We start from the raw sequence: 15,078 nt of genomic DNA on the forward strand, positions 1-15,078 counted from the left end.
CTTCACTCAGGAAATGAAGTGCAGGTTTCTGTCCTTTCATTGCAATATCCTTCAGTGCATGGAACATAAATGTTTTTGCAGTGGATTGTTCAACAAGCGGGTGATGCAATGGTTTACACAGCTAAGCCACTGTATGATTTCTAAAGCCACAGCGTTAATACATAGTGATAAACTATTCAGTTATAATTGTAGCTTTCGTGCCAGTTAAATTGAGCACTGTGGATATTACCCAGTTAAAACCTACTCTGTTATTTAACAGAAATTTGAATTTTGATTCCCCTGAAATCTAACTGCTTCAACATCTATTAAGCTGTATTATCCCACAGCAGAAATCAAATCCACATGAATTTTAACACTGATAAAATTAAGCCAAACATATTGGGGAGTAAGAAAGGTAGGAAATCTTCAAGAAGGTTGTACATAAAGAAGCATCATTTCATAGACGACAACCACCCAGTGACCAATTCTCAATTGTAGCTGAAGAGTAAGTAAAGATGTAATAAGGATAGCTTTTCCAAAAATATCAGTTTTATTTCTTTTTTTCCATGACGTAAATCATATTAATATGATGGAAGTTTTTTAATTTCAAGTTTGAGTTTTCTAGGCCTTTTATGGTCATTACGGTCTGGAAATCTTAGGTGATAAAGAGAAAGGGATCAGTGAGACCATTTTTTATGATCTCCAATACAACACAGGGTGAAAGACTTCTCTGAACAATGGCAATCCCCACTTCTTGCTTTAAAAACTCTGGGACAAATTTCTATGATGTCATTAAGACATCCTTAGTTTTCCACATGAAAAGCTAGCCCACAATCAAAAATGATGTAATATGAAATATTCCGGTGCCAGAGTGTTAACAAACATCAATGTTGCAGCTGTCCAGATTGCACTGTAATTATTTTAAACAAAGATGAGAAGTGTAACAATCAAAAATAAAGCGTAACATGACTGAATTTCCCCAGACCAAAGTATCTTTGATACCTGTGAATTTCACCTTACCATAGGGAAAAATAATAATTTCTACTTAACACGTATAAGGCGGTAACAAAGCCACACTTACTAATTTCTACATGAAGTAATTCATATATATTTATTTAATTAAGAATGTATTTTTGAAAGTAATACAATCTTGATTTAAAAATTTCAAATGACAGCAAATCTAGCTACATACTGTAGCAAACTGTTAGACGGTTTTGCCTACGCAGTTTCAGTCTAGGAATAACTTTTGGCTCCTAACAACAGTATAGTATTATTTCTCATTTAATATGTTTTCCCTACACCAAAGTGTCTTTACTATCACCATCAATGCATCAATTCCTGACAATTACAGAAGATTTTAGGTATTCCCAGGTTACATATAGTATTGGTCCTCATTATTGACACTTTTGAAAGGATGAGTTACAACTGTGAACTTAATCATTTTACCAGCGTTAATTAAATTACCAGAAAACCTTCCCAGAATGCTTTTGGTGTTCTGTAAAGCAGGCAGTACACTATCGATGTGGATCCTCTCCCCTTCTCCAAATACAATCAGGATTTTGTGCTTTCAAAATGTCATGGTCACATAAAAAATACATTAAGCACTGGATAAAAATAGCTAAAACTTTTAAATTGTTTCCTGTAATTGTATTTTTTCCCTTTTGAACTTGTATCTTCAAGAGGATAGACATTTATGCCCGAGGCAAAGAGTTACTCACTGTGAACAAGGAAGCAAAAATCTTTCCACATCAGCAACAGAGTAAGCTTTGTGAAACCTTCTGCATCATATTCCACCACACCACTATCAACAAAAAATATGAAAAAATGAATACAATTTTTACCTACCATTCATTCTAATACTGAACGATAAATATGTAAATTCTGTATTACAAGGATTGGTTTTTTTGTTTGTTTGTTCAGAAACTTCCAGTATTTGCTTTATTTATTAACAGTTACAATCTTCTAGCTAAATGAAAATTAGATTAAACTTTTAATCTTAATAATCTTCTTATTTATGCTGTGGTATTGGAGTTTCTTACCTGAAGAAAGGCCATATTCAGTTTATATAAATACACTGTAGAATGAAAGGAGACCTGCTAATGCACCTGCAGTACTAAATTGATAAAAACTGTACACACACAAATTCCCTGTATGTTACTCAGATTAAGATAATTTATTAACTCTGTAGTGAGTGACAGGGTAAAATTGAAAATGCGCAGGCTGAGAAGAGTTTAAATTTGAAAATTCAAAAAGAGCATACATAAAAAAGCAAAGCACGAGAGCATACAAAAAATTAAATACAGAAGACTTGTTCAGTAGATGGATTAAAAGTTTCAACCATCAGGAGTCGGTATTCTCTAAAAGTCTCAAGCAGAATCAGGACTCATGAACCACTTCGCAAGTGAAATAAAATCATAGGCACACCTGGGCCATTTCTACACTGTAGTTTTCTTAGAAGAAAAAGAAATATCTTGTTTTCATGAGGATTGAGCTTGTATCAACTCTCTATCTACTCATACGTCCAATTCAAGTAGTTGTTGTTGTCTATAGTTGAACAAAATTTGGGTGCATGCTGGAAGCCACCTGTCTTCCTACCCTCTCTTGAGACACCTGATATTTGAAGGGCTCACGAATATCCATGTCATTTGGCATCGCCACTCAGAAGCAGAAACCCCTCCTCACAATGAGGTAAAGCACTGCTGGTCAGGCAACCGCTGTCGCATTGGCTGCTGGCCTCTCGCTCAAGTCAGGATTTAGGTAGGAAACCAAAGTGCCTACCCTTCACAGTGCCAAGGTACCCCTGACTAGTTGATTTGTGAGGCTAATGTGTCATCATGCCAGGTCACGGACGTTTGAACTGCAGGAATTCAACATGACCCGACAGCCCTTTCTCTTGAGAGACAAGATACTGCTCGGCGGTGGGAGCAGCTGGTCTCCCAGTCCTGCCTTTATGTCGAGCAGTAGTTTCTGGCTCCTGCAAGGCTTGGAACTGTACCCACTTCCCCGTCCTCCCGCCTCAGTCACCGCCTATTACTCTAAGACCCCTCCAGTCATTTATTCAGAAATGAGCACACTTCTTTTGAACAAGGAGAAAATCCCTACTGTCCTTTTCCCATCATCAGCTATTTTCTAGTAAAATCAGATCGGCAACTGGCACAGAAGTGAAGTAACGCTGAACTTCATTCCAGTACTGCTACAGAGAGACAATCTATACACATAATTCTGTGAAAAATGACCGGATTTCACCTTATCCAGTGGACAGCAGTCACACAACCAAAGACTATGTGCAGAAAACAACACTTTTCCCCATGCTACAGAAAACAATGCATCAAAAGAAAACTTACGTTCCAAAGTGACTCAGGAAAGCTGCGATATACTCTCTTCTCTTATGGTATCCCTGAATAACATATTGTACCTTAAAAAAGAAAGAAAGAAACAAATCCAGAGCTATAAAGAGATAAAAAAAGCCAATGCTCCCAATTTGTCACATATTCCTTGTTAAGGAAGATTTATGTTTGACATGGTAGTAGTTCTGAATCCTACATTTAGCTTGCCTGATTTCCCTAAAGAATCCTAAAACGCCTTTAAAACAAACAGTGGATCTTGCACACAGAAAATCTTGTAAAGAAATCTCTTCACTCACTTCTGAGTGAAACAGTCTTTCACAATATATTGAAGCGCTGTTTAACTGCACAAGATAAGAGTGAAGAAAAGAAATGCGCGACCTTGCCTTGCTGAAGTTTGAGCAGGAAGCCACAATAGGCAAATCGTAATTACCTGAACTGACAGTTGGTTAAGTGTCAAAATAACATTATTATAAAATGTTATAAAAGAAAAGAAAAAAAAATATATTTCACAACTGATCTTGGGTGTTTTCTGAAGACTGCACCTCCAACAAAATCTTCGTAACACTAAACTCCCTCAGTGGTTTCATGCTGACTCAGGGAGCCACCTACTCAACTGCGAGCATCAACTTCTGAGGCATTCTGGGTTTTGAAAGACTTCCATCCTGGCACAGACAAAATCCAACAATGCCAAACTTGGAAGACTTAAGGCAAAATTCTCCTCTCACCATGTATGTTTTTTATTGATTTGAATGGGATTACTTAGCAGAACAGTGCGAACAGGGTTTGACCCATAACAGAAACAATGTACGTGTTGTCAGGCTGCAAGAGCATCTGGTTTACAACTGGTTACTTCAAGTACTTACAGTATGGTTCCATATGTGATTCCCCATGTAAATCCCTTTGCCTTCCAGAATGAAAACTAACATTGTAAAAACCTTTTTTCCCTACGGAACATGAAAAGAACAGGAAGAATATTTTTCTTGGCTATGGTAATACTAGAATTCCTTGGCTGGCAAGTGCTTTCCTAAATTTTTTGAAAAAGCCTTGATACAATCATTGCTGAGAGCTATCTTGTACCCCTTAAAGTTAAATTCTATTTATAAATTGAGACTTATTTCATTTTATAAAAAACTACGATTATTTTGAAGGCTCTGTGTAGGATCTGAAATGTTATTTTGGGAAAAGAAAAACATATCTTAAGTTTGCTTAAGTGACTTTGTTTAAGAAAGGATAAAAACAGTCCTGTGTACTCGCAGATTTTAAAAACAGAAAGTAATTTTAACAGAAAACCACAACAAAAACAACTCTAAAGATAGATTCCAATATAATTATGGAAACACATTTTGAAGAACTTTTTCTAAAAGATAAAATTATTTTCCTCATTTGGACAATTGAAGGTAAAAATAATATACAAATACAAATAGGAGGTCTGTAACAGGCAGATTCCTAGATGTTTGCCCCTAAGCTTTCTTTTGAAATTTACACTTAAATAATGGAGAAGCTTTCAAAATACTATACTCACTCTTTTTTGTTTAAACAGTAAGCTAACCGGAACACCACCTTTTCAGCAACCTTAAGTAGCTATTACTGTATAAACATCCAAATAGACTGCTGATTCAGTTCATTTGGATGAAACATCTGAGAAGAAAATCACTGAAAGTACTCAAAACCTACAATGATGACTATGGTATGAGAACTTCCAACTGGAAAAATAATATGCAAACTACACATTTGTATTTACTAGCAAAATAGTATGCTACAATGCAGTGTTGTACGATACAGTAACACTTTATCCTAAATCATAACATGTCACAATAAGAAAAATCCGCTCCAGGATCTGATCCCAAACACACTTGTTTACCTAAAAGAGTCATTATATTCAATGCTCTGCTTAGGTGCTCAGCTCTTATCAAGAAGGTATTTCTTGTGTAGTTCACCTTAAGTACGCCCTGCTTGGACTACCTGGCAGTAGAAGAACTATGTCTATGGAAATGCTATAGTGTGTTAGTGCAATACAGTACAGCACATAAGGGAAAGGAAAATTGAGTTCTCTTTACTAACTTACCTTGTTTGTTAGCAGCTGGCATACTTGGGGTACATAGTCGATAAGACAACCTCCACCAGGAAAGGCTGGGATGTGAAGTGCGGATGATCCTCCAAGTGCACTAGAAATAGAAATCAATTTAACAGTACATTACACGTACAGTCCCTGGGATTTGAAAGTGATTTCTACACTGTCCTCTTTCCCTATGCTTAAAGTCACAGGGCGATGATGAGGAAGTGTATTTTATGCTGTGGCGATATAAAAAGTATTGAGTGATACCATCTATGAAAACAGGTTATACCATGACCCACTGTAATTAAACTACTTTAATCAAGAGTATCACTAATGCAAAGCATTCTCTCAGGAAATAGCTTTTCATTGTAAACAGTTCTGTTTCTTAGCCCTCATCAATAAGATGTGGAGCATTGTAGTTAAGATATCTTGTTATTGTGGGAGGAGAGGACTTTGAGTCTTGAATTAGTCAAAAAGCCACCTTCAGTCAAACCAGCTAAGAATAAGCAAAATAATTTGGACTGAGGAGTAACAGATGGCCAGATGCACATCAGCCATGCCACCTACTCCAGTTTTGGGCCTCCCAATACAACACAGATGTTAACCTACTAGATCAAGGGGGCAGTGGGCCAGAAAGATTATTAGGTACATGATGTAAGGGGGGATGCTGAAAGAAATGGGTTTGTTCAGTCTTAAGAGAACACTGGGGAGGGGGAGATGTTGAAGAGGGGAGTTGAAGGTATATTGTTATTGAAGGCATATTGATGACTTCAATTATCTAATGGAAAAATATAGAGAAGATGGAGCCAGAGTCTTCTCGGAAGTGCACAATGACAGGATGAAAGGCAATGCAGATGTGTTGCAACAAAGGAAGGTCTGGTTAGCTATTAGGAAAAACGTTTTCACAATGAGAGTAATCAAATACTGGAGGACAGGCCCAGAGGGGCTGGGGAATCTCTGTCCTCGGAGGTGCTCAAAGCTCAGCTGAACAACTGCCATGGAGCACGCTGACCTAAGCTGGCCCTGCTCGGAGGAGGGGCTTGGCCAGATAACCTCCAGAGGTTCCCTCCAGCCTACACTGTTTTATGATTATATTCCCTGATTCTATGATTTTTTTCATTCCCAGAAAGAAATAATACGAACAAAGATATTAACTCTGTCCATGCACAGACTGGAAATATGAATGGTAGGAATCCACAGAAATAAGATAACTTCAGAGATGTATTTAGGCACCTTAATCAATTGCCTTTATCATAGGACAGAAGACTGAAGCATGCCTGCTATTACTGAGGAGAATGGCTTCTTTGGTGTGGAAAGATCTAGCACGTTTTATTTAAATCAGGTTGTACATGGCAACAACTGGCTAAAGTCCATGTTACTTTCTTTTAACAGTACTGACCTAAATCTTTCTTATAGTCTTTTACCAATCAAAAGGGAAATGAATTTGCATTACACACTGTTGCTTACATCATTCACTAAACATCCAGAACCTTGTTGGGTGCAATTAAAAAGCTTCAAAAGCTAAGTTACTTTGTGGCCTCCTGTTTGCATACTGTTTCCATGAAAGATTAAACTGGCTGGAAAGAAGGTTCTTCTCTGCAACATAAGGCTCTTATTCTCCAGCGGGACTTGTCCTTGTATTTTCCTCAGTACTTGATAAGATAACACTTTGGTAGGTATAAAGGTCTACAGTTGTACATCCCTTTGAAGGAACAGAGCCTACATAAATCAAAAACCCCCAACTCATAATGAGGTATATGGAAATCTGCTACTCAGGCAAAACAGTCTGGGTTCAGCAGACTGTTCACCACATGGAACAGTTCTGCAGGTCTGGATTTTGCATATGTAACGATGAAGAAAAAAAAAAAAGTCTTGAGTACACCACAGCTACATAAAAAAAAAAAAACAAACAAACTTTCCCAGCAGAAGTAAGACTTGAACAGGATTTTTTTTTTTTTTTTAAACAGAATTCAGTTTTCTTGCTGCTACCCCCTTACTAAAATTACTCACATGGGAATATAATTTTGCTGCTTGTGGATGTTAAAAACAGTGAAGCATGACTATTAGATTATTACTAAGTTGGAACATTTCTGAAACAGTAGTTTGCTCTTAGGAAATTGAAAGTATACTGGGTCCATCAGTCTTTAATGTTGGAGAACGAAAGACCTGTTCCTCCTGGTATGTTACAAGTGGGTTGTGAACCTTACTTTAAGACCCTGGCTTTCAGTTTATTGAACTCCTTAAATGCTTATGTAAATGTATCCATAAAAGCCTCCAATCTCATACACAGAGCAAATGGTACTGTCCGTTTTGCATCCTGCCTTGCCTCATTTGCAACCAAGTCCAAGTTCCCCCTCAGCATGGAGATACCACTGGAGACGCTCAGGTGACTACAACAGGAATTACAGGCTCCTCTCTCGGTTACAACAGCAGGCATGAAATTAGGAGTAATCTCTAACAGATTTCACATGCAAAAAAGCTTCCACTTCTATATTATCAGCTTCCAATACATCTTCCAGACAGAATTATTACGATTTGTGAATAAGGGCTTCCCATTTCACCTGTATCCATCTTTTGAAAGTAGTCAATCCATAAAAACTTGTTGACTTAAATGGGAATTCAACCCTTCTCAAATGAAAAACAGACTGCTACAAGGTGTGGTTTCTGAGAAAGAGGTCCCTCCACAGAAAGAAGGCTGGAATTTCTAGTATAATTATCCTCTGAAAACAGAATAAAGCTGTACAATATGTAATTTATGTTCTGTAGAAATAATTATGGGTAGGGAAAATTAAGAGTGGACAGGCATCTTTGTTGCCTCTCTTGGGTCAGAGAATCTGCTTATTAAATATTTTAATAAAATACTGCATTTGCACAGGACCTTGCCTCTGACCATCTCAAAACTTCCAATAAACGTTCAGCAATTAAGGTTCATCTGCCTTACAAAACTGATATTTATCTTTTATTTTTAAACACGTAAGGAAGCTATTGCTCAGAGTTTGATTTGACTATGCTGTACTATGTCTTTGTCATGCCAAAGAAACATACGTGCAGTACCTCACAATCATGAGACAGGGCAAGAGGCTACAATAATTTCTTTGACCCTATAATAAACCTGCAGCTGAAGAAAGAAGTGACTTAGCGTCAAATAAGAAGGACCTGTAGAAGGTGCAAGGAAATATGTAAAATGGAGAAAATTAGGCAAGGGAATTTCAGCATGCAGCTCAGTATCTAATGCTGCTTTTTGAGGTCCCTCAAAGCCCAATCAAAAGAAAAGGTGTAGAAAAAGGAAAATGCCATAAGAAGCCTTTTATAGTCAAGGAAATTCTATTTGCCAAGAGATTCCACCAGTGCAAGCTGAAGATTCCTGCATGTCAGACCTGCTTTCCAGATAGCCAAGCCTTTTGGAGGACAGATCTTACCTCTGTTTGCGATTAACCTTTCCTTCTTGGTATCACTGTTATACACTCCTCATAAACAAAACACACTTTTATACCCAGGAATAAAAACTACTATAACATCACACTATCAGGTTTGGTGACATTCATTGCATCAAGATGACAAAAAAAAACCCCAAACAAAAAACCATTAAGAAACAGGATGAGGAAGTAATTTTGTTTTTAAATACAGACAAATTAATTAATATTGCTATCCTACAGCTGTCAGAGTAAGTCTAGTGTCAGCACAACCAATCAAATTGTGTTTGAATTTTACACAATTTTTTTCCAGTAACCTGCTACTCTGTCGTGTTTTAACCCCAGTCGGCAACTAAGCACCACGCAGCCGCTCCCCCCATTGGGACGGGGGAGAGAATCAGAAGGGTAAAAGTGAGAAAACTTATGGGTTGAGATAAAGACAGCTTAATAGGTAAAGCAAAAGCCGCGCATGCAAGCAAAGCAAAACAAGGAATTCATTCACTACTTCCCATCAGCAGGCAGGTGTTCAGCCATCTCCAGGAAAGCAGGGCTCCATCATGTGTAATGGTTACCTGGGAAGACAAACGCCAGCACTCCGAATGTCCCCCCCCTTCCTTTTTCTTCCCCCAGCTTTATATGCTGAGCATGACGTTCTATGGTACGGAATATCCCTTTGGCTTGGTCGGGTCAGCTGCCCCGGCTATGCTCCCTCCCAGCTTCTTGCACACCTGCTTGCTGGCAGACCATGGGAAACTGGGAAGTCCTCAACTTAGGATAAGCACTACTTAGCAAAACCGAAAAACTTCAATGTGTTATCAACATTGTTCTCATAGTAAATTCAAAACGCAACACTATACCACCTACTAGGAAGAAAATTGACTCTATCCCAGCCGAAACCAGGACACACTCTTTAAAGGCTAAAATTCTAACAGATTCTGATAGTGGCTTTCTATAATTTATCATAATTCGCGAAGCAACAGTCTTAGTGGATGCTATTTCATTAGGACTGGTACCGGATGAAGATAAATACATGGTAGATCTATCTAACTATGAGATAAGGTTGCATGAACACGTTGGAACACAGAGACAAAGATCTGTTGGATTCAGCATTTTGTTCACTTGCTGTTACTCTAAACCTACTCAGCTCGGCAAACGAACTTTATACACTTCTTTTTAAGACGGACTAGACACTCCTTTGCAGCAAGTTCCTGCCTTCCTGGGTTTCCAGAGTGTCAGACACAATGCGGTTCTGATCCACCGCCTGTGAATTAAACTGGATTTTGTGATGGACTCAGTACTGAATTCAACAAGAGCAGCAGTCAGCCTTCATTAATAGCAGTTTTGTTCTGTGGCACACTGAAACACAAGTGCAGAGAGCGTAGCTGGAGTATGTTTACATTTCTGCTCTTGACTGGTGCATTCCAAGTGACTTGCTCTGTCTGTCTCTCAATGGATCTATTTATTCAGGCCTGCATACAAAATGCAAAATTCTTTCCCATTTCTTGATAGCTTATAATTACATTAAAATGTCTTTCTCAAGAAATGATCCTTTAAAAAAAAAAAGGGGGGGGGCATAGCATTAATTCACAGGTTTACAGAAGTGACTGTTGTTGTTCTTGAGTATGTGTAAAGAACCATTTATTTCCCCTTCCTTAAAAACATTATTTCACTAGAGAAGAAGAGTGCTTCCAAGTCCCAAGCTCAGAAGACTGGGTGGTTTGGCAAGGCAGACTTAAAGGCACAAAGGAAGAGGCTCCTACTCCCATCCCTACCCTACAACTCTCCCCATGCTCTCTTGGGCCTGCCTAGTTCCCCTAAACTCCTTTCATTCACCCCACCTCTTCCCTGCAATCCATTTTGCTTCCGCCTTTCTCCGAGCAGAAAAATGCAGGTTTCTCTAGATTGCTGGGAAACTTTTGAGCTGAGTCTGAAAAATGAGGATTATTTCAGACTACCCCTTACATCTTGCAGGGTCCTGCAAGAATAAAAATATCACAGTTTATGAAGTTCTGTGCTACCACAGGTTACTGTACTACAGTTAAGCACCCATACACATGTAAACACTGTCTATATATTTTGCTCTCTCTCTCTATTTTGCCTTTATCTGTTACCATTCCCCATCTCCCAAAATTGCACAAGCTTTTCTTTGAAAGAAGTATCACAAAGAAAAGAACATCTATGGAAAAGTTTCATGCTCTTAAAAGGAGCGACCTTGCACAATGGCAGTTATTTTTGCTGCAAGGAAGGAAAGAGTAAAAAAATGTGTATTTGGGAAGGAGGTCCAGCACTGTAAGAAGAATCAGACTTATCCCTGAATACAGCGTGAATGTAGCATTAAAGAGCTTTATACCAAAAGAAAGTGGAACATAATAGCGATAGCACTCAACAATGTTCCTAATCCAACGTATTCTTTCTGCAAAACCCACATAAAATAGGGAAATGACAATTTCAATGATCATGAACAATACAGTTGAAGATTTGTCTAGCTTTGAAAATGTAAATAAACAAAAAACTTGCCTCTGCATGGAAAGACTTTTTATACCAGTTTAAAATAACTAAGAGCTTTTCTCTCAGCGTGGCCAATGTTAAAACTTGTTCAAATCTACGCACTAGAGATGGAAAGTAGTCTTTAGCCTTTATAGACTATAGCCCTTGCTTTTACCAGGATACACCCTTCTTAACTCTTGGTAAGTTTTCACCTGCCTTGTTTTGAAACTGAAGCACACTGCAGACCTACACAAGCATTTAAAGGGTTTATTATTCATGATGGCTATAAGCAAGAGTAGCCTGAAGCATGTGGAAAGAAATTCCCTTCTTTTTGCTCTTTTTTCCTGTTTTGAGACTCATGTTATGGGCTTTGATCTCCTTCCCCATTCTCTTTCTCCTTTGTTGCTGAAGTAAATAGTTGACTTTTTTTTTTTCTTTTGCAGTTTCATCACTTTAGTACATTACACCATTTGGCACAGGAGACATGAGGAACCACATCAAATAAAAGCACGTGACCACAAAAGCTGCCTTACCAACCATGATCCCAGATTTGCTGTCAAGTTTACCATTTTTCAGACTTGCTCGACCATAACCAAATCCTCCCTATCACATGAACAACGTGGTGCTTGGCAGAAGCCTTGGGATAGTGCTTCGATCAGCAATACAGAGCTTAACTGTAGAATAACAGAACATTACTCTTGTTACTGAAAAATTGGTCAGTCTACATTTGTGACAGTGTTTTCTCCCCTTTCTAATAATACTCCATTTAAAGCAAACATAATTAACATATTGCTTGTCCACTCAAATGACAAGGTAAAGTGTGTCCAAAAAAAAAATTTCCATTCTATTTTTAAAGAAACAATTTTTACTTATAATTATTTCTACTTCAACGCTGGTAAACCGGAAGTGTATGTTTTCAGCTGAGAGATATAATCTGAGATATCTGCATTGTTGAGTGTACAGAAAAAAAATACAATCACAAAGAGACCTAGAGGGAAAACTGCCAAATGTACTTATTTGGAGAAAGAATCCCGGTCAAACTCAGACTAAAAATCTGGCCATTAGAGCTGAAAGGATAATACCATCTTTTTTTCCTTGACCTACTAGAGGTTCAGGGTAAATACCTCTGAGCATCTCCTGACTAGTGACTGGAAAAAAATATGAAATAACCACTGTAAAAAGAAATACTAAAACCAAAATGTATTTTAGTTTCACAGACTGTGCAGAAAACTGCAAGTCAGACTTGCTGAGCTTTATTTGCAGCTCTTCTGCTGACTTCATATGTTCTAGCAAGTTATTGCAACCAGTCTGTTTCTCTGCTTGCCCACCTATAATGTCCACATGCTTATACTGAAGTACACTGAAGTTCAATAACATTCATAGAATAGTACAAAAGCTGTGGGATGAAGTCATCCATAAGTGCTAATTAATACTGCTTTGTTTGGGTTATTCCAACTTACGTATTCTGCTGCAGGTAAAATTGTCAAAAAAAAGCAGTTTTCCATAATGTCTTTCCCATTTTACACAAAGTGGCTATACCAAGGAAAGATTTACATTAACTGTACAGATTCTGGGTTCTAGCAAACTTTAACCTAACAGACTTACACACAAACCATAGCTCGGGGTGATCCAATATTGAAAGATTTATGGGGATAGGAGCTCTGTCCCCAGGATTCTACTCCTCCTCGAGGAAAAAAAACCCAAGAAGCATGAGATTAATAGATAGCTAACTCTATAATTAAATTAGAAAACGGTTCTTTTCTTCCCTTCGCTGGCCAGACTCGGAGCTGAAAGAAGAAAGAACAGATACGCTTGCAGTATAAAGCTTTTCTTACTGCTACATCATAGTATAAAAGTCTGAAAACGCCAGTATTTCCTCTGTATGGGATAAATCAGGACTGACAGGATTTTTCCTTTGCTTAATGGGTCTTTATATGCAGCAAGGTTCTGCATAAAGGGGACTGAGAGGTTTCCACTGAGGTGTTGAATGAGTGAAAACCTGGGCTGCCCGTGATGGAAAAGGGAGCTCTCCACTGTCCTCAGACCTCGCATTCTCTGAAGGAAAAAAAAAAAAAAACCACGCGAGGATAACATTTATTACCCAGCTGATCGGACACTTCATGTTACACAGTGGTAGCACGTGGTATACAAGCACTCTGCCTACAACAGCCATCACATTGCTTTCTTCTCTGGGTAAGGGGATCCACTTTTATAAACTGATCCATAGCTTGCAACAGACAGCCTGGCCAGGCAGGCAGCCCAGCAGAACAGATTGCCCTCTGGGACCTCCATCATACCTCAAGGTACAAACTTCAGGAAAAGTCCAACAGAAATTATCAGCAAAGCTTCAATGCGTGCAGCGGTTTAAAATACAGGTTAACTTAACTGGTGTCAACAATATCACTCCAAGAAACACTGCACAGTACAGAAATTTTGGTCACTTATTCATTCTGACAATATAAAACCAAAGTGAAAAGTATAAAAGCAATATATTTCAAACTGATTCAAAGTATTAAAAAACCCATTACACTTAAAATATAGAATTATTTTTCATAATACAGTACGAACAGGTTCAAAAAGAGAGTATGAAAAGTTCTATAGGCTATAAAGAGTGTGATTCTCTCTTATAAGGCTCAAAAATTCTGACAAGTGTTGCTTCTGTGTTGCAACTTACCACATTTATGCGCCGCTCAGTTTTTCCGAAAAAAAACCCCAATAGCAAGGTGTATTGCAAACGTAATACGCTCAGTCATTTGGGGCAAATAATAATGAGAATCCGTAACAAATGACATAAGAATTGAATTTAGAGACACTTTTTATGATCTCAAAAAAGTAGCTTTGGTTCCCCCCCCCCCCCCCAAATGTATAAGTTACTAATATTAGTTCTCCATCAGCACAGTATTATTTACAGTGCTTTATTATTGAACAGTTATAAGATCTGAACAAGTTGCTAGATGCCTCACAGTTTAAACAGGAGGGCATGGTTCCTGTCCCAAAGAACTTTTGCAGTCCAGTATTTCACACTACACAGCACAGTGAGGAACTGAAAAGCAGGGACTGAGGGGAGGAATAGCACGGGTTGCAGCAAGGAGACTTAAGACTTAAACACTTACAATGGAGAAATATATATATTTCCAAAGCATTCTGCTTGTTTCTTAGAGGAATCTTGGCAGCAAATTAAGAGAAATCTGAGTGAGAAGTGAAGAAAAGTCAAAGAGTTTCACAGAGAATTACATGCAATGAGGAAATAACAGCCAAAAAAACCTCAACGACGAGAAAAAGTTGTAGGAAAGAAACCCAGACAAATGGAGCAACAGCAAACATCACTGAACAAAAAAGGTACAGATAAGATAAGCAACATGGGCAGATAAGAAAAGAAAGAGAACACTATGCAGTCCTATTTTGTTTTTACTTCCAGAGAAGTTAAAAAAGCAGTAAGTGAAGACTAAAGAAATTATTTAAGATGCCAGGAGAAAGACCATGTAGCCTAACCTACTGCGATTGTCTTCTATATGGATCTCAGGAAGAAGAGCAAGTGTGAAAGAGGCTGGAGACTTATCACAACTAGGGCAGAACAAGATTTTGGCTGAAGAAAGACTGAACTGTAACCTAACTGCAACACTTTTTCATCCTGCACTGATTTGAGATGCCAACACAAAACCGGGAACTTGTTTAGAATGATGCACTATCCCCATTTCTCCTTCACATGGACTGTGAAGGAGGAAAAGTTGAGTCCGTTATCTGAAAATTTACTTTTCAACTTCCTGTTCTTCAGAAACGTACTTTTAATGGTATT

At 38.1% G+C, this 15,078-nt stretch overlaps 1 protein-coding gene across 3 annotated transcripts in view; it reads right to left on the minus strand.

Annotated features, from left to right (window-relative positions):
* The window catches only part of BABAM2 (BRISC and BRCA1 A complex member 2), a 178,416-nt gene that overhangs the window by 37,696 nt on the left and 125,642 nt on the right, over positions 1-15,078 (minus strand). For all 3 annotated transcript variants that reach the window (XM_050893630.1, XM_050893629.1, XM_050893631.1), the window contains exons 8-10: positions 5,392-5,491; positions 3,324-3,394; positions 1,698-1,780 (exon numbers count right to left, since the gene is read on the minus strand). In XM_050893630.1, the coding sequence (XP_050749587.1) occupies positions 1,698-1,780; positions 3,324-3,394; positions 5,392-5,491 (254 nt within the window). The remainder of the gene's footprint in view (positions 1-1,697; positions 1,781-3,323; positions 3,395-5,391; positions 5,492-15,078) is intronic.

This window comes from Gymnogyps californianus, chromosome 3 (assembly GCF_018139145.2).
Source record: "Gymnogyps californianus isolate 813 chromosome 3, ASM1813914v2, whole genome shotgun sequence".
Lineage (NCBI taxonomy): Eukaryota > Metazoa > Chordata > Aves > Accipitriformes > Cathartidae > Gymnogyps > Gymnogyps californianus.